At 42.3% G+C, this 21022-nt stretch overlaps 2 protein-coding genes across 3 annotated transcripts in view; one reads left to right on the top strand and one right to left on the bottom strand.

Moving 5' to 3' along the window:
• The window catches only part of LOC139054274 (uncharacterized), a 44209-nt gene extending 32768 nt beyond the window's left edge, over nt 1-11441 (top strand). For both annotated transcript variants that reach the window (XM_070531021.1, XM_070531020.1), the window contains 2 exons: nt 1748-1892; nt 10930-11441. In XM_070531021.1, the coding sequence (XP_070387122.1) occupies nt 1748-1892; nt 10930-11149 (365 nt within the window). In that variant the 3' untranslated portion in view covers nt 11150-11441. The remainder of the gene's footprint in view (nt 1-1747; nt 1893-10929) is intronic.
• Nucleotides 11442-18152: 6711 nt separating this feature from the next.
• nac (GDP-fucose transporter nac) lies at nt 18153-20868 on the bottom strand. Its single transcript, XM_070531019.1, has one exon. The coding sequence runs from the start codon at nt 20621-20623 to the stop codon at nt 19607-19609; it is 1017 nt and encodes a 338-aa protein (XP_070387120.1). The 5' UTR covers nt 20624-20868; the 3' UTR covers nt 18153-19606.
• Between the last annotated feature and the right edge of the window lie 154 nt (nt 20869-21022).

Here is a 21022-nt window from a genome sequence, read left to right as displayed (position 1 = left end):
GTGACGCACCCTAGAAAGGCATGGCAAGCGGCTTGCGCCGACTGTGTATATATATAGATAGCGGGACAGTCCCGGTATATCGCAATATTCCGTTGATAACAATAAGCGGCGCTGGTGCATAACCATGCCCAGTCTATGTGTATGAAACGAGGAAGCGGCGTGTGCAGGATGTACTCGTGTTGACATATGTGGCTTTATCTCGAAAATTTGCTGTCTGCTGCTTTCGTGTGTTCCGCGCTTTGTTCGCTGACTGTTATCGAGCAAACTTATGCGAGCGAGAAACTCGGGGTGTCCTGCATAGCACCCTGTGCGCGTATACACAAAAAGTTCTTACGCCAGAATTGTTCGTAAGGACCAATTCCAGCCAATCCTCATGCTGGACATATTAGCGGAGGCAGCCAGGCAATGGCAAAGAGCACTTACGAACGTATAAAGCTTTGTGAATTCGGCCCCTGATTCTTAAGCTTTACGTATCCGCCGTGGTGATTCAGTGGCTATTTTATCGGGTGTGTGTTTATTTTCGTTTTTTTTTCCTTTAGTGTTCGTCCCTGTAGCCTACTTGCAGATGCATCTTGCTTTGGACCGGAAAATAGCCTCATGGCTATCGGTTCAGTTATTGCGTACACAGTTTCTATGTTCAACTAATAAAGTTCATTTATTTATTTATTTATTTATTTATTCATTCATTCATTGACTGCGTTCTGATGCTAAGCACGGGGTCGCACATTCTATTCCCGGCCGATGAAACGTCCGATTCACTTAATTCCTGAAATCAAACGTCCGATTCCAACTTGATTGGGATCAAAATCAAGCCCCTCCCGCTGGGCCGCAAACCTTAGGCAGTCCCAAATGCCAGCTGCATTTTGTTCTGCATGTACATGCTGCTGAATGTTACAATTATATCTTTTTTGTACGAAGGACTGGGCCATGCATAAATAAACTTCCAGATTTTGATCAAACAATCATTCATTTATTTTGTGTTCCTTGTTCAGTGCACACTTCGTTCGCCTCCCCCCGTTCGTGCGACGCAGTCTGGGTCGTCCTCTCCCCCCAGGAATATGGGTATAAATGCTCTTGCCTCTGCGACAGGATATTCTTCCTTTGAAGCTGCCTCATAAAGGAGTGAGCCTGAGCCATTTAAAAATTTTTTAAATCTTAACTATATCAGCCTACCTCATGCGAACCTGGGAAGCTTAAAACGTATGTGATATCTTATAATTAGTGCGCTGGTGATCAGCAAAAGCGAGAATAAATGTTATTGCTGAACGTTTGTGTCGATCGTGACTCATCCATTCATACGGTTATCTGAACCGAGCGCGGAACGACCACAGAGCACAAATTGATCTCCATTTAATTTCTTGCGCTACGAAAACAACCTGTATATGTAATATGTTACCCGTTACTTTCCTTCAAAGCATTGTATTCAAGCAGTTAAGCCTTTTCTTGTGAATCTGATTGTTTGAGAGCGTTTTGAGCACATGGAGCTGCAACCATTGCTTTTCCTATTTATTTGCATGCTATAAAACTCAACGCAAATTTGTCGCAAGGAATGGTAGTATAGGCACAGAGTTTAAAATGCATATACACTTGTGTCGTCTGTATTGCATTCAAATTGTTTAAACGCAACTCCATTCCGTCGTTGCGTCACAGCGGTTCCGAGTATCGGTACGCCATATACACGTGTACCTGGACAGTTTGGTGCGCCCTATGTTCATCGCGTTCTATAATTTCTTCCATTCTGTTTCAGCCGCGGCCGGAATTGCGGGTGCCTGCCACGATCTCGACTTCTTCCGGACCAGGCAAGAGTGTTCCCACACGTTTGAGAATGAGTTCCGGAGGAGTTACGATGAATATCACCACGACCATGATAAGAGTCGGGAGATTGTGTGTTGGTAAGGCCGGCCTTCTGTGCATGCTTCATTCATTCTTTCGCCAATTAATTCCTTCACTGCGGTTGTCTTTTACAAAAAATGTACACCACAGCAATATATATCAAACAAGTGTTTTTTTTTGTAAATAAAAAAAAATAGAAATTAGAGGGAGATATGTAGTGAATATAGATGAAAGTATACAGGGTGTTCCAACTATCGTGCACCAAGATTTAAATATATGGATTCCACGTAGCTGGATAGAACCAAGGTAACGCTGTTTGCTGTCGCTTGGAGATACTGTTTTTTTGCACTACGCCTAATTGCATAATTCGTCTTAATTAATTAAGCTTCTCAAATATTACAATTAGGTGAAAAGTGTCAATGAGAAAATTGTAGCGCAACATGAAAAACTCCCGATACAGCTTTCTGTTGCTCAATACGTGCTACATGAAAGTGTTTTTCCGAGCGTGAAAGAAGCCCGCAAATACACGCATAATTGAAGCGCGACTGGCCGCTCGAGGCACTTTGCGGGTATTCGCGGGCTTCTTTCTCGCTGGGAAAAACACTTTTATGTAGCACGTATTGAGCAACATAAAGCTGGAGTTTTTCGTGTTGCTGTAAAATGTATTGCGGCAACGTACTTCTAAGATAGCATGTTTCAACTCCAAATGTATTTCTCCACTTCGATAAAACATTGTTCAGGGCCCCTTTAACCGTCCTGCTCGCTGAAGGGAGACAGCAGGGAGACAGGGTGCACAAAGGCTTGCGCATTTTCGCCGTTGCCACCTCCTATAGGCATTTTTAAACGGTTGTGGGCGGCACGGCGTACTTGAAACGTCCGGGCTTTCGCCGTGGCTACACTCTAAGAAAAACATGACTAACAGGAGCAGGGAGGTTAGTCCTTTTGGGGACTAACTGATTTGCCACAACCATCAGTCCTTTTGGGGACTATAACTGACATGGATGAATTGTTACTCCCCATGCGCTTACTCCTTCGAGGACTAACAGTTGCCCCTTTTCGATGCTCCTCAAGGGAGCAACGGTAATTCTTTCCGATGCTCCGCAAATGTGGAATTAATGAAATTGGGCATTTATACTTGTTACAATGTTGGGGCACGTCGACAGAGATGTTTACTGGAGTTGATGACTCAGTGTACTCAGCTCGAGGTGCTGAAACCGCCGTCGCTTCACACGCGGCACTCAAACGCGAGGCTGGCTTGGCGCGACGGCGATACGCTACTGAAAGGAAAGTTCGCCTCACCGCATCGAAACGCAGGCTTGGCGGGCTCAAAGAGTGTCGCAGACGACACGCGCCACTGCACCTGTACGGTGCGGTTGCGCCGACTATACTGGCGCTCCACGGAGCGTGGCGAACGTGGCCACACGCTCGTGTACGTCACCAGTTCCAGCAGCTATAGTTGCCAGCCAGGAAACGTGCTTGGAAACTCGCGGCACACGCGAAATATTTTATTCGTGGCTGAGAAGCTGAGTTTATAAAGAAATAGATGACCTCATTGGTTTTCCCGCTGTAGCAAATGCGCAAGGCGACCACATGCGCAGTAACCACACTGCGCATGCGTGATGAAGATAGTGTCTCCAGTTTCTTACAAAACTAGAGGGAAATCTGGTGCCAATGTCCACGGAGTTGCAAGTATAGTGGCCATAGGCAAGTTTACTGGGGGGGCACTTGCCGCCCACTGTCAGAAGTGGAAGGGCGAAGTATGCCATTTGCTACACTGCTCGTTTACACCTGCTGGAAAAAATCTTCTAAATAGCATTAAAAAAAATATTAAGCAAGGGTTCGAAAGTGCCAAGCTGCCATCATCAGCTGCGCGTTTCCCAAATTTTTAATATAACTCTGCATTTCACAAACTTTTTTTTTTTTATTTAGAAGGAAGGGGCGCAGCTTAAGTGGAATGTGTTGCGAATTTTTAACGTTTCTGGTTTACTAGAAGCGTTACGAATAATGATTTAACTGAAGCAGGGTGTGATACCGGGCTAGTTGATATTCCATGCTAAGTGACTAGCACAAGAGGGCAACAATGACAAGCGCTTGTCCTTGTCGTCCTTTTGTGCCCCGTGTCCACTCTTGCGCTAGTCACTTCAGAATGATTTACCGCTCGTTTTTGGCAGGTTTTAAATGCGTGATACGTATATGGGGAGCACCTGGTGTCCCCAGCGAATCAAATGAGGCAGCTTCTTTACGTTTGGTGACAGTAAGGACGAGGTAATGGGTGATGTGTAGGCAAAGAACAAAGTGTATGGGTATTTGAGACTATGTGTGTGTGTGTGTGTATGTTAGACGCATGTGTGTGCTCTAGAGCGTTATGAGTGTGTCTAACGAACGGGGCAGAATTTAACCCCATGCCCTGGCAGAACTACAAATGACGAAGATCAGATTTAGCTAATATAGGTGGAACGCTATGAAAATCTCTGTGCGAAGTTAAATGAGTTCGATAAAACAGACCTTTTGTAAAAAAGAAAAAAAAATGCCTTAGTCAAGTTTTAGAACGTGTTATACTTATATGGGCGCTATCAGCTATACTTCCTATTGTGCCGACTTAGCTGTTGGTTACAACATGTTGATATTTCGTGTAAATAGGAGGGCTGGTCATACATAGTATGTGCCAAGCTTTTACGTTCCTGGTCCAGTTAGAAGCGTTGCAAATAATTACTGAACCTTCGTTTCCTTTCCACATTTTCATGCGTCATAAGGCGTTCGTAGTTGGTTTCTACGAGCCCCTTGGCGAACTAACCAAGGCAGCTTCGTTATCTCTGGCAAAAATAAGGAACACATTATGGGCAAAATGTAGGCTAAAAAAATTAAATTACGGGGTTTTGCGTGCCAAAATCACTTTCTGATTATGAGGCACGCCGTAGTGGAGGACTCCGGAAATTTCGACCCCCTGGGGTTCTTTAACGTGCACCTAAATCTAAGCACACGGGTGTTTTCGCATTTCGCCCCCATCGAAATACGGCCGCCGTGGCCGGGATTCGATCCCGCGACCTCGTGCTCAGCAGCCCAACACCATAGCCACTGAGCAACCACGGCGGGTAAAATGTAGGCTAAGCTTAAGGTACGTGAAGGGACAAATTACGACATTTGCAGTAAATTACGCATGCAAGCGATCGGAGCTTTATGAACTTGTTTTGCAAACAAAGCAGGATTTATCTCTTCTCTGGGACAACTGGGAACGAAACCAAGATCAAATCTAGCGAAAATACGGAGCTTGGTTAATGTTCTGGTGAAGTAACGTATGTGTTCATCAATTACTCGCTTTCGAAAATTCCTAACAAGTGCTCGAAAGCGTTACATGCAAGCATGGTTTCAAATGGAACTGTCATGTGGAAGTGTAATTACAGGAAAGTAAAACTCTTATTTCAACTGTTCGAAAAAAGAAGCTTCGCTGGAAATCGGTTTGTGATTCTGCAAGGTCGCAAACATCTGCTGACGTGTTCTTTCTTTCTTTCGTCTTATTTTTTTTTATGTGCAAGCGTACATGGCCCGTCAGTGAAATCGGCGAAGGTCTAGACGACGAAAGTCTAGGTGGCGTTGAGCGAAGCGTCGTGCAGTAGGAGGGTAGGCGGAGGCGCGCTGGGTTTACCTCCTGCGGCAGTTCCGACGGGTTCTGCGTGCGGTGTGGGCGTACCGGGTTCGTCTCGTGATAGCGTCGTACCCGCGCGCCGTATACTGTACGTGCGAGTGAAACCGTGCGACGGTGAGCGGACGATGGCGGCTCAACCTCGCGCTAGCAAGCGACGAAAAGGGTGAAGAAGCGCGCCGTCTTCCGTTGCACGCAAGGCACCAGGGGGAGAGGAGGGAGGTGGCAGCTAGGCGTTCTACTGCTGCGGCTGCTGCGTATGGCGCGGCCGCGTTGCGGAGGAGTAGGCGGACAGGCGCATCGAGGGCCGATGGCTTCGTGTGCGCTATAGCAGCCATACGCTTGCGCGCCACTCGCATTCACGAAGTGAAACAGCACTAAATTTTTTCATGTGAACGTTCTAAGTTGTAAATGTTGACTTTTATGTAGACATTATGTTGACTTTGCGTTGTGTTTAACATCGACAATACTATTGGCTTGACTGGCGATAAATTTGTGCTGTAGACTTATACACAAATAGTTTATTTTTATTGAATTATTAAAATTGTAGCAAATGTCTATTTCGATATATGCTGTACTGCTGCTACAGTGTGGGGTCAGGGATTCGTGTCAGGCACAGCAAAGTTTCTTTTCCCGTGGCGTTGAGGGATGAGGTCCCTGTGAAACAGCTCGGTGGGGGTGAAGTAGCAGACAGGAAACGTTGAACAAGCATCACAAACTGTATTCACAGGCGAGCCATATTTACATTCACAGGGAGTGCGAAGAGAAGGCTCTCACTCTTCTACACCTAGCTGGGTCTTAGAACAGGACGCTGTTAGGACGCACGTAGTACGGAGCCTCACCGTACTACCACTGCGTGCTTACAGCCGAGATTGCCCGTGAGTCATTTGCACTGCGGTTATAAAGGTAATGGAAACAAAAGAAAGCGAAAACGTTACCAGCCCGGCACGAATGGAGTTGTGCGCTTCCTTGCTAATAGCGCTGGTTGTATAACTGTATGCCCTTCAACTTCTCTGCTCGCCACTCTCGCATTCCGATGTACCATGCACTGTTGATGCTTACGTGCACTGACCTTAGTCTCACCCCTATAGTCGCCAGTAGGGGCCAAGGCCGTCGGACACTATGAAGCTCAGCTATTTAGGAGAAGGGGGGGGGGAGCAGGAAATCGGTTTCGCGGTCTGATCTTCCCATATGACAAAGGAAGAAAGGGTTCAGCGCCTGGCGACAAGTTTTGTACTTGGTCGGCCTGTCAAGAGCGAGAACCGGGTCATTCACTTGAGTTAGTCTGTCTTTTCTCAGGTAGCACAGTTGGTCACTGCTGTCAGTCATTCTCGGCCTTACAATGACGCATGCTTAAGTGATGCATGCTCGGCCTTACAGGCACTAATTGTCTTCTGATGCGAGAGCATCAGATTACTCATTGAGCGAAAAAACCGGCATCTGTAGCAGCGAAACGGCATCTAAATTTTAATTGGCTGTGACGTCACGTGACGTGCGCACCTTGATGAATCACAGTGAAAGGGAACACTTGCTGGAGTGCTGGCGCACCAAGTGTTGCGTGAGGGGAGAGGGCATCTCTATGACGCCACGTCATCCTCGCTCTAGCTCGGAGGCCTGTGTTGTCCGCGCGTTCCCTGTCCGCGCAAGCGCTCGCCTGCAATCTAACTTCGCCTTAGTAATCGCTATAATGAAGTTAATGTATAAGAAAGCAAAACAAACTCAAAAGAAAAAATGCTGTTGGTAGCGAGTTTCAAAACTACGACCCCACGCTTAGAGGCCGAGCGTCTTACCCATTCTGCTAAACCAGCGCTTCCTAGATAGCAGGCCTGTGCACTCTGCTGTATGACATCGTAATATACATGTCATGAAATTTCTTGGACCGAAATTTCCATTGTTGAGCCTGGCACGAAGAAAGCAGTGACGTCAATAGCCCCGCAGCTTACTCGAAAGCGTCCCTATAAGATTGTAGTGGGCAAGGTAGTACGACGTCACGGATCGCAGTGCACTGGCTTTGTGCTATCTAGGAGGCATTGGCCAAGCTTCTCAACGCGCTCGCTTGCCCGCGAGCAGTTCACATCTGAAAGGATGACTCAGCGGTGTTCAATTGGACTCTAATGCTTTCGCATTCACACCTGATAAGTGGTGAATGTGACGCATAAACAGATGCATTTACAAGGTCTTCCTCGCAATGCAATAGTAAATGTCAAAACACACACACACACACACACACACACACACACACACACACACACACACACACACACACACACACACACACACACACACACACACACACACACGCACGCGCGCACACACGCACACGCACGCGCGCACACACGCACACACACGCGCACACACACGCACACACACGCGCACACACACACACACACACACACACACACACACACACACACACACACACACACACACACACACACACACACACACACACACACACACACACAATCTGGCTAATACTCCCAAGGTTTGTTCTAGTAGTAAAGCACAAATGCCCAAGTGGGTGAGAAAACGGCGCCGCCATAGCTCGATCAGTTAGAGCATCGCACGCATAATGCGAAGACGTGGGATCATTCCCGACCTGCGGCAAGTTGTTTTTTCATCCACCTTCATTCCCATTAATTTATCGTTTCTTTATTTCATTTATTAAGCACAAGTAATTTCCTCTATGTTGTCCTTGGTGTCAGTGTTTGTTGGCTTCTTATGATATGACTATATATATATATATATATATATATATATATATATATATATATATATACATTTTTGGCGGCGCCCATATGTATATATATATATATATATATATATATATATATATATATATATATATATATATATATATATATATATATATATATATATATATATATATATATATATATATATATATATATATATAGAGAGAGAGAGAGAGAGAGAGAGAGAGAGAGAGAGAGAGCGTATGGTTTGTGGTTTGCCCCTCCCCACCTTCACTTGAGAATTATTCGGTATGCCACTGATGGTGGTTCAGTGGACATGCTAATTCGAATGTACTAGTAAACTCTTACGGAGGTGATGGGCAGTACATGGTTTTGCATAAGCTTCATCCTCTTCGCTTCATATATGGCTTTGCTACATTGCAAAGTGATCAATTTCAACAATATAATGTGTTATAAATGATTATGCATGTGCACAGAGGCTTATAGTGCCTTGCCATGTTTAGAAAACTAAGATTTCGTGGAAAATTAGAACAGTGTAACACATAATGCCTTAAGAACCTCTGGAGCTGCAAGTATGAATTTTAGACAGATCTTGTACATTGTTTCTGTGGTAGCTGAACAATCACAACAATAGAGTTACCTCTAATAATAATAAAGTATATATATATATATGCTCCAGTTTATGGTTAGGTGCCAGTATCGCTTTGCAATGAAGCCAAGTATATGGCACGCATTTGTGTTTTAGCTTGTGGTTCCATGTGCTTAATTGTGGTCTTGCAAACGTATCAGTCCATATCCACGGTTATCACTCAGTGGCTCTCGTTGATTGCAGCGATCACATTCAGCATCAGACTGCTTTTGAACCTGCCCTGACAACTGTGCCACCTTTCACTACACAATGGTTCGATGCAGAAGCATATTCACGCTGTCTGGATCATTACTATGATGCACTCGGATACGAAGCACCAGAGCATTACTTTCTTTTTTTCGGTTTGGAACAAAATTAATGCCGACATGAAAACTGACAATTTTCCTTATTCCTCAGGCATGACTGTGGCTTACTTGGTAGTACACTTAAATACTATGCCAGAACTGCCTCATTTCCAATGCTCACAGAAAATGGTAGTTAAGGCACACACGTACTCATTGCGTACAACTATGTATTATGCAATGAATATTTGTGTGCAGTGGCACACCAAGAAAAGGAATCATTTAGTAAATGGGTCTCATGACATCATCAATAAGCAGCATAGGTCATTTTTCCACACGCATGCACATGAAAAAAAATATCATCATCATGCGAATTAGGTAGTGTTGCAATTTTTTCCCCTCCTTTGTATTTTGCTTCATTTTCTGATAGTTCTTAAATATTAAAAGCAATTAAATGTCCAATAAATGTTTTCAGCCAGTTATACTGATGAAGGCAAATTAAGTTTTAAGTATAATCAGAATAATTCAGACATTTTACTGTGTAATGGTAATGGCATTTTACTGTGTAATTGTAGACAGATTCTATTTAATAAACACAAAAATCAAGGATTCTATTCATTTCATGAACACTACCATATGTGCCTACATCTGACTGTAAGCTAGCATCACAGTAGTCACTGCTGAAACCAAAGCCATACAAAAAATGAAGAATTTTGTAGCAGTCAATTTCACATTCTCAAGTGATATGTCCCATGACCTAAGCTCCCAAAAATGTCCACGAGACCTTATGTGTGTGGCTTACTGTTCACAGTGTCCATAAGTATATGAGGCAGTGGGCACAATTCTACCATTGACAAATGTTCCAGCTGTGGTGCACAGCCAAACATTGCCTTTTAAACTGCTGCAAAGGAGCAAAACCCAGTCTTGTGATTAATCGGACGATTGCTGTGCCACCATTCCCAAATTCCCACATTCCCCAGACAGCCATGCTCAGTATAACTCTTACACACTTAACCGAGAATACTGATAAAGAACAAAGGTGACAATTCTATTTGGTATCTCTAGGACCAAATTTACTGGGTGTTTACGTATTGCATCATTCTTATATCAAGTTAGGTGTATGCGTTTTCAGCTTCATCCATAATGCTGCTGGCACTACTGAAGGATTGGGGAGGTTGAATTTGAGTAAATTGTGCCTCCTTATTTATGATTGGTCTGCAGTGGGAGTGTATGTGTGCATGCAACCACAAAGCAATAAGCAGAAGTGCAGTTCCCAACACTTGTGAATGAACAGAGGCCAGAGCCTGTGTGCATAGCCTTGATACTGCTGCTCATGCAAAACCTCATTCTATTCATTCACTCAAAAATAATTTTTGAAAAACCTTCTTGTATAGGGTTTCATAAAAAATTCATTTATTAAATGAAATGAATAGTGCAATAGAGGCGTGCTTGAGTGCATGCTGCTTTATCTAAGCCACTTATATATAATGATGAGGACACATGTTACACAATATTTAGAAATTACCATATTTTCTGCTTGTAAGAAAACAAGCTCTCAACATAGGCTCGGTGCAATGAAAGCATTTCATGTGGTCAAAACATCTCTACATGTATCTGGGTTAGCCTTCTGGCACAGCTTCCTCTTATTACTGTAAACCTGCCACGAAATGTGACCTTGCACAACATATTTTCTGCCAAGATTCTTCCAAATGTAAGGCAGCTGTCAATGTCAGTGCCTTGATTATACAGCATGTGTGCAGGTCCATATTGCAAAAACTTTATTTATGCCTGTTTTTTCCTTCATTTCAGTGCACTGATGAGGGCAAACCAGTGCATCAAGAGCCTGTATCAGAGAAAACAGTGCCAGAATGATGGCATTGAAATCCTGGCCCATTTTGCTCGAAAGGCCAGCACAAAGGATTGTGAAAACTTTGACTACCGGCCATGTGGCTCGGGCGCCTCCACCATTGGTGCTTCAGCCTTGCTGCTGGCTGCCCTAGTGGCATTTGTTGTGAAAGGGTCATCGTGATTCGCTTTTGCCTGCAATCACTCTCACCAGGCACCATTCCTGTTTGTAATGTCAAGTGATTTCATTCATCAATCGCCCAGCAAAATCACTGCTACAAATTTAAGTTGTAAGTAAAGGAATGATAAGTGACATGGCACCAGAACACAGCAGGAGCATACATACAGTGAATGCACAAGAAAAGATGTGTTGAAAACCAAGTCGGCTATCTATGAACCATGTTCATTAGCCTGAGGCAGCAAGATGTGTGGAGTGAAAATGTGAGACTAAATAAACTTGTAACCCCAAAGTCTAACTTCTTGCCACAACGTTATCGAAATTGTTCATGTGAACCAAATGTTAAGAGCAAAACAGATGCACAGCTTCTCCTAAGTCTTACCAAGCTAGAATTTTGCATTAGAGATACAAGGACGTCTGTGCAGTCAGGTTATGTACATCCTAGCAATGAAAAGACGTGACTTGTTCTATGCCACTAAGTCATGCATTCCTTCATCAAAGGTATTCAGTTGTAGCGGTGAGAAACAGCAAAGTATTTGCCTACGTTTTACATTGAATTACTTGGATTTACACTGCAAACATGAAATAATAAGCATTTTACCAGCTGCATGAAGCATGCAAAGCTTTCACACTATGAAAATGTGTGAAAGTCAACAAGGCATTAGAATGAATTGCTTTAATACTGAATGGATACTACGATTTCACCCTGTGGCAAACTGTGCCTGACCATAACTCGAAATTCTGAGGAAGCAGATACTTTTATGGAGAGTAAGGAAGAGATGGAACACAGGAATGTTGGATGTGTTAGCATGAGCAATTTGTAGCTCAAATGTGTCCAGATTTCTGGTAGCAAAACCAACCCCCCCTTTCTTACTGCAGTTTAAATAATCAGACTCAATTCTATTTAACCTGACCTTTCTGTGCCGAAACCTATATAAATTAAATAGGTTTCACCTCTCAGTAACCATTAATAGCTTCTCTGTAATCTTGTTCTCTTGTTTAAGTAATACTTAAACAAGCATTCCTGTGTTTATGAGTACCATCAGCCAATAATGTTACATTCACTTATCTACTCTAGATAAGTGTAATGAAACTTTGAAGACAAAGCTTATAGAAATTGAAATCTATAATGAAAGACTGCCAAAAAAAAAATGACTGCTACAGTTCAAAAGCACAATTGTAAGCGGCATTTTGGTAATATCGGAGACAAAAATACCTGGTTGAAACGAGAAGCATATTTACAATGTTATCCCAACATAAGTACTGGTTATGCAGTAAAGAATATGCGAGCATCATCAGCTTTACTATGCCCATTGCAGGACGGAGGTATCTCCCAGAGATCTCAAAATAAATCGGTTCTGTTTCAAGTGAATTCCTGCCATACTAATGAATTTCCTGATCTTGTCACTCCATCTAATCCTTTTGCCACCCTCAATAAAGCCTTTAGCTGTGCGTTAATGAACGTGCACATCCCATCAAATGAGCTTCTCTTTAAATAGTTTAAGAAGCTGCTTTCAGTCAAAATGTGCCAAAATGAATAACAGACCTCGTAACACATTAGCAGTAATGCAGACTGCTACAATATTGTGCAATATTTGTGTTGTGTACACTAATACACAAAAACAGTCGTGCATGTCTCATTCTATAACAAAATGTGCATGGAAAAGTAAGCAGTAGCTCTGATATCTGAATTCTATGCTCGTGTAATAAATGAAGATATCTCCCCCATGCACTTTGTTTGCAATCAGAAGCTACAGGAGAAATAGTATTCCTCCAAAAAGAAAAAGAACTTGCATAGCTAGCATGGCCAGCATTTCATTGTAATCCAATTTCTTATTTCCTGCCTATGCATACAAGCTTTTGTAATTGTGACTTCATTCCATCAATTTTGCGCAAGGATCGTTATGCTAGTGACATAACAGTCACACTTAATATTTTGTAAGAGCATTGTTATTATCATTACGTGTGGGTTAGAACATTTTGCTGATGTTCATTTGGTACTATATTACAGATGACTTGCATCATAGAAACATGCTTAAAAGAAAAGCATTGTTCATTGTATATTTATGCACCCACACAGGGATATCATCAGGTTTATATTAACCACATATGACATTCGTCTACAGTTGCACAAGTCTAGTTATCACAATCTGCCCAGAAACATAACTATGGAACAAGTGATAAACTGCAACGCTAATCATGGAGGTAAATGCTCAGCACAGTACAGCATCAAACATGGAGCATACTTTGATATATCACCTGTTTATTCAGTTTGCAAAAAAGTTTCATTACTCAGAAATAAACGTCTGCGCAAAATGGACACCACACAGAGAAGAACACAACAGAGTACTTGGTGTTCTCTATGTGGTGCCCATTTTGCACACATGTTCATTTCTGGAGATCACCAACTTGCCCAACGCCACACCGGTTTCACAACTCGCCTTTTACATATATCACTGTTCTGGTTTCTTAGGTGGATTTCTGGAAGAGGTGAAAGTCATCTGCATTAGGAATAGCGACGTTCAGTTAGCTAATTACAGCAACTTAATTAATTAAGTATACTGTTTAGGGGAGATGTAATTGCAAAATTGATGCCTGGCAGTAATGAAGTCATTTCAGCTTAGCAGAAATCCTAAGAATAGCACCAGTTTTGAGATATCCATCTCCAAAATCTGCTAAAGAAAGTGCATTGGTATTCCAGTTAAGATTGTCTTAAACCACTAGAGGGAGGACTTGGGGGTAACTTCTTAACTGAAATGCCACTGTACGTTGTATCATATTTTAAGGATGGATGTCTCGGAAATGGTGCTAGTCCTATTTCTGCTAAGCAGACAGAACTACTTCGCTGCTTGGTTTCAATTTTTCAATTGCAACATGTGCCTTAAAATGAACAATTACAGGATTAATGAGTGAAATTTCTAATTTAGCTACCTGGACATTACAATTTGCCGTGCAAGTATGTCTGCTGCTTCACTTAATCTACCCGAACAGATTGAGTTCTGCTATCTGCTCCATGCAATATTTTAAGAATGTGTTCGAACTAAGACAAAACTAAAACACTACATATTTTGGCGTTTACACTACAAACATTGTCGCTCCCCTCTCTTCAGCATGGCGTCAACCTCAGCCTGGCACTCTGGAGCAGTTTAGTGCTTTGGTCTTTCACTGCTTCAACACGGGTAGGTTAAAGTAGTTAAGCTGGCCTGGTAGGCCAGCTCTCTTTCAGAGTGAAATTGATACATTCATATATAAACATCCAAATTTTGCAAATTTCATGCAGTAAGAAGACTTGCAGTGAGCAGCTTACCTATACTGACTGGCTTTATTATAATCAAATGATGATCTAACAAAATGAAAGCTCAGCCTTTGAGCAGGCCAGTACTGATCTAGACCTGATTACATGTGCTCACACAAGTAAACAGACAGAAACTGAGGCATGCACCATGGAGGATTGCTTGCACTTTATGCAGTGCCTCCCTCATTTCAGACTGTATACAAAGGCTGTGAAGAAATGAGGTCTTCTCACAAAATTTCCGTTCCGTAGGCTTGTGTATAGGTGCACGTTACATATGGAGGCGCAGAGAAATAGTGACGACCAAGTACAAGGAACAGTCAATGGTGCGACCATAGCCTTAAAAGGTTCAACATCGAAGTCTACAATGGTTTCAGCATGTAATGAGAAGAGACAAGTTATCTTGGTAAGAAAGCAACGACAACAGACTCTGGTGGAAAAAAGAAACAAGGTAGGTTTGAGAAGAAGTGATAGGATAATACGAAATATAGAATCTCAACATTATGAAGCTGGAGGAGAGGGCAACTAAGAGGGCAAAGTAGAAGAAACTTTTCAGAAACGGCAACCCTAAATAGAAAGAAGAACCAGCTGAAGGATGACGGATGTGTGCAAAAATTAAGCAGTGATGTCCATCTGTTACCCTTACACAGCAGCTTACAGACTGACCTGCTGTGGCGGCTCAATGGCAGTGTCGTTCATCTGCTAAACGCATCGCAGGTTTGATTCCTAGCTACGATGGCAGCATTCTGATAGAAAAATGCAAAGACACTAGCATACTTAAATTTTAGTAAAAAATCAAAATTATTCAGGAATCCTCCACTAAAGTGGCTCATCCACAGGTCATAAGCCGTGTGTTACTTTGGGACTTTAAACCTCATTATTTGATTAAGCTTGCATCTCACTCCTTCGTAGTCTTTTTGTTGGAACTTTCTGTTGCAATATCATTTGCCTCCAAAGTAGTAAGAGCTGCTTGACTCATAGGGTGACATGTTACCTTTGGTTTAGAAAATTGAGTATTCTCAACAATCCAATAATATTAGGATGGCGTCAGTCCAGAAGGATCTCAATGGTGACCCCAATAAGTCAACAACTCCTGAGAAGCAACTATTAGGTGTCAAGCCTCTGGTTCATGAAGACATCCACTACAAATTGTACATCATAAGAACAAGAAAGTTCAAGAACAAGAAACCAACAAAGGCTTGCAGGATTGTCTTATTCAAGGCACCTGCTAAAAAAAATGTTGAATGTCTTGGAAGTATGGCACCTTTCTTAGTCAATTAGGATGGTGTGCAAGATCAACTAACGAAGCAAAAATAGCTTTGCTGAAGCACCCCAAAGGCTTCCTGCATTGAGCACAAGAGGCTATCTACAATGAATAGTGTTTGACGTCGCATCATGCAACCCACTTTCTTCCCTCAATGCCATGGATTTGCTGGTACTCTACGTTGAGGTGATGCACAAGGTGGCAAAGACTTGGATAGAAAGTGTTGCTAAGGGGCCACTACAGGTTTTCTTGTAGCTGCCCCTCCTTGCATACACATGCTCCATAACAAAATACAGTAAATTTCCAATAATTCGACTACAGTTAATTAAAATTTTTGGTTAATTCAATCCCAACCTAAGATCTCCGCTGGCGTCCATGAATTTCTATGGGCCTAAACAATCATTATTTTGATCTTAAAATTGACCTTCGCCGAATAGTTCAAATTTGACCAGTTAGCATGCACGCACATGAACTCTATGGCAACCCCCCTTTACTAGCAGCGTCTGTCTCGGCAGATCTTATGGGACAGTGAATGCACTGAACACGTCATCTGCCGCTGAGAAAGCCTATATTTGGCCTGCCCTAAGGAGATTTTTGAGTAATAATGGTAGTTCACAGTGCCTGATTACGGTATTTATCCGATTCTAACATGTGCCTTTCTTCCCCCCCCCCCCCCCCTAAGAGAATTGGGCTGTAAGCTCCGTTTGCATCATAATGCAGCTTTATTACAGTGAAACTGACTTTAGAAAACCGGTCGCCACTGTGCAATACGTATTAGATCAGTGCTCATTTTTTTTTGCTAAAAATCGGGTGTCTTAGGTTTTTACTTCGTTTAGAAGCTTTAATGTTAACTCTACGTTAGTTTTTTACTTCAGACGCATAGAAAGCGAGCGCGTGTTGATTCGGGGCTTGTTAGAATCGGGCAAGTACTACAAAATGAATCGGCAGTGCATTCTGACGTTTTAATTCGACCTGCAGATAATTTCGTCAGTTCCGTCGGTCGAACTAACGGTAGTCGACTGTAATGGTTTGACGAAAAGTTTCATGTATCATGCCTAACATAGCCCCCTAACATGCTGCCACTGTGGGTGTGATGGCAAACATCAATCCCAACCACATCAGCAAATACTGTAGATGCTTTTGTACTGGTACATGGGGCTGCGCTTGATATTATTGGTGAATTTTATGAATAAGCTTCAACCTATTACATATGGAGACCTATATTTAAGGTTTGGCACAAGTAAACTGGTTTTAAAAGAAAAAGAAAAAAAATATTCACCAAGACCTTTGCTTATGTTTGGGGTCATTTCTTTTCGAGTAAAACTCAATAACTCCTAATTTTTGCACCCGAACAAAATTTAAGACAATTTATGACAATTTTCTCTCGAATTTTGCCCTTCTGTAAATGATAATAAATGGAGGTGTTTCAAAACTAATGAATGCTGGCCACCTTTTGTGAGCACGTGGTCAGAATATATATTATTGTTATTATATTATGGTATATGCCTCGGTCTCGCTTAACACAAAAGTTAAAACTGGTATATATAATGGTACAATATATCCAGCACGTGCCGGCCTTCAGTGAACAATAGCTTGTAGCTTTTTCAATTTAACAGCTGTGTTTAAATGAATAAAAAAATGGCGCATTACATCTAATTTTCCACGTCACATAATGTAAACAACGGTAATGCGCTAGGAAGCAAATCAACACAGTGCTGATGTTGGTGTGCATTGCGAATGGTAGCTGTGACACCGAGATGATATTTATCTTACTTTATGTTCAAAGAAGTTGGACTTATTGATCTAGTTCATATTCCATTAATTTTGTTACAAGACAGTGTATTTTGACCCAGTAAGACAGGATGATGAGAGAAAGGCAAAAAGCCCGACAAGTCCCTCCCCCCAAACACTCCCAAAGCACCATATATTTATGTCAACAAGCGTTTTGCAATAATATAAGGAGCACCTGATTTTTATCCCCCCCCCCCCTCACCCAATTTCAAGAAATATGAAACTTGAAAATGAGGGACCCTAATTATGTTCCTCCACAAGTGATTGCCATATCCAGGACAGATGAATGTGGCAGGCACATGCATTCAGGATTGCCTTATTCAGGGCATGTGTCAAAAAAAGAACTCGAGTGTCTCAGAAGTATGGCAGCTTTTTCATTCAGTTAGAATTGTGTTAACGGACTGCCGATGGAAAAGCTCACTATGTCCATATCATGTGTTTATCTTAAGTTCGTAATAAACACCTTATGCCAGGCAAGGAATAACTCTTGCGACAGCAAGCTCACAGAGGCAGGACACTACGAAAGCACAAGATAGCCATGAATGTTTCAACCAATAGTCAATGATATGTGTTACATTTATAGCTCATGGAGGCAGAACAACTAGCAGCAAAACAAAATTAAAGTTGCACAACTAAAATGACAGCATGAGGAAAGGCAAAAGGCAAGATGTAGACTTTTAATTGTTTCACTTACATGGGTGCAAACTGTGCTCAGTATATTTGACTAGATGAGGCAACTTTGCAAGAGAGTGAATTATATATAGCAGCAAGCTACTGTCCAAATACTTGCACAGAAGCAAACTGGAGTTGAAAACACAGAAAGCTTGCTTTCTCATCTCACAACAAAAAGCAATCACGCGTTCTGAAAAAAAAAAAATGACGATGCTTTGTTTACAGTCTTGTAATGGCAATGGGTCCTTTGTACCTTATAAGCATGCATGATGTTCCAATGGGCAATTAGCATGAGCAGGTGTTATATATCAGCTAACAGATAGCATTCTTATTTCTTCACAATTCATCATACAACATATGCCCGAGCTAATTTTTTTCTCTGCATATTTGTCAACCATATTGTGTGCTCATTCCGCACATACACTTATTATGACAAAAATAAACAGAAAGTGCCTAATGATGTTTAGTGAATAATTATTGGAAATAATTGTCTATGAGCATCCAAAAACAAAGGAAGCTAAGTTATTGAAACCGACACTAGTCTAAAATAACAGTTCATTTTAAATTATTATGGCTGCCGTGTTGGACGTCACAGTAAAAAGCAGCACCTTAATTTACTCTGCCCAGCCATAGAATTGTTGCAAAAAAATGTGAATGGCACTCTATTCTTTTGTGTGAGCCTCCCGATAGCTTCACGAATGGTTCTAGGAATTTTTTAACTGCATCAGAGAAGTAAGGCTAACCAAGTTTATGAAGGGCACATTCCACTAGTCCACATAAAAACACTTGCCTGCTGCTGACATACATATATGAATTTACAAGTTTATCTTGTCAACATGACTGCCCCCACTCAATGTTTATTACCAAGTGATAACTTGTGAAAATAAACTGATTTATATGAGTTTAGCGCTTCAGGTCAGTTGATATTACTCTAACAATATTTAGGCAAATGGAGAAGCCAATTTAGTCCTGCAAAAGCAATGTATGCATGTAAGGTGCATCACTGTTTATCACATGGAAATATTCCTACAGGATTTGCTCTAGATTGTGCAGCAGACAACACAAGCTGTCTTAAGCATCACACAAAAGAGATCCCAAATATACCAAAGGTTGTGTGCTTAAATGTACAAAATCCAGTAATGTAAAGACAATTTTAAATCATACGCTTTTATGCACATTGCTTCAACAGGATGGCAAATTTCGCAAATGAGTACAGAAAATGAAAAAATTATCCAGACAAGACTTACACTAATCTGGACATCATCTTGCGTGAATACAAAGTATTGATTCCCACTACTCTACTACACCATAAGCTCATACATTTCCAAGCATTACCTTGGTTAGACCAAACACACTAAATTGCACGATAGACCATCACTGCATAAGAACTATGCAATTTTATCCGAGGTACAATCTTCACTTATTGAATTTACGGCAGCTAGCTTCAAACTTGGACGACAGAGTCCTTTCCTTTGGTCTCGGACTTAGTTGTGTGCATGTGGTGTTTCACCATTTCAAGTTGACGCACACGTGTGTATGCCGCCGAACCTAGAAGTACCAACCCATTGCTAACCCACCACAAGGCGGACTTCACTTCAGAAAACCAGATTACTGCAAGCACAGTCTGTGTGCAAGCTTTCGCTGTACCACTAACATTGTGGGTCAGTGGTGATGTAACCTGAATTTGCAGCATCGTTACATAGCCAATCAGAAACCCAAAGACTCCACTGACAAACATAAGACTCCAGAAGACAGGGTCCGACAAAAATGGAAAATTATAGATGACAGGCACCTCCCCAAAAAGTATGACTAGGGGAAAGAAGAGCACCAGAGCGTTAACGTTGTTATAGAATGTGAGCAACGACACACTGTCTCCAACCACCGGCAGCACCTTCTTTGTGTAGATACTGTACATCGACAAGGTTGCACTGGCGAGCACACCACAGGTCACACCAAACACCGACAAAGATCCCATGTGACCTTCCTGGTTCACTCCCAGAAGAAAACCCGCCACAATTATGCCGCAGCACGCAACGGCAGGCACTGATGTGGTCTGGCGCAGCACGACGTAGGTGAATATCACGTTGAAAACAGTCGTCAGTGATCGGCTGACGGTGTAAAAGGCGACGCCAACATGCTTCAGGCAGAGGTTGTTGAATGTCACCATGGCAACAAAAAATGCAGAAAGCGGCATCAGCTCTTTTAGTGTATTAAAGTCGTGATTAATCTTCGGGAAATGAAACACACTGGGAAGTTTCTCGCTGAGGAAGCTCAGTATCACGCACAGCACATAAGACACAAGACACTGAAAGAACGTGATAAACAGCGGGGCATCAAGCTTCCTCTTTTTGTCCGACAGCAAAGTATTGTTGATGAAAACAAGGGATATTGAAATTAGCCAGTATGCACCTACAACACCTGCAATTCGGAAGTACTTCACCACAATCGCACGGTCGCCCATCGTTCAGTGAAGCTTGTGTGACGTCCGCAGTTATATCTGAAGTATCAAAATAAGGCGAGTCACCACCACAACGTTCTGAAGTGCAGCTGTTAGTGTGATAGTCACCGAACACTGCACGACACAAGTACACTCTTTTCAGAACGTCCCCAGAGAATAATGCCAAAAGTGCCGCGTCGCATCCGCGCCGCGTTTACCGCCTCCACTGCTTTTGGCTGGCGGATTGGATTGACTGGTGATGGAGAGGTGTTAAAATCTACCATGAAATCCGCGTTCCACAGGGTGGCGTCCTCTAGATTTGAAATGCAGAAGGTCTTAAAACGAAACACTTTTGCTTGTTGAATGCGCCAGACACTACTCTGGGGAACCGAAAACACGCCACATATATCGGGTCTTGGACAA

Source organism: Dermacentor albipictus, chromosome 1, assembly GCF_038994185.2.
Source record: "Dermacentor albipictus isolate Rhodes 1998 colony chromosome 1, USDA_Dalb.pri_finalv2, whole genome shotgun sequence".
NCBI classification, from domain to species: Eukaryota; Metazoa; Arthropoda; class Arachnida; order Ixodida; family Ixodidae; genus Dermacentor; species Dermacentor albipictus.
The sequence above is the reverse complement of the archived record's forward strand: the minus strand, read 5'-3'. Positions and strand labels throughout refer to the sequence as shown.

Bases quoted from the DNA above. Each gene is read 5' to 3' on its own strand.
- nac (XM_070531019.1), bottom strand. From the start codon at position 20,623: ATGGGCGACCGTGCGATTGTGGTGAAGTACTTCCGAATTGCAGGTGTT.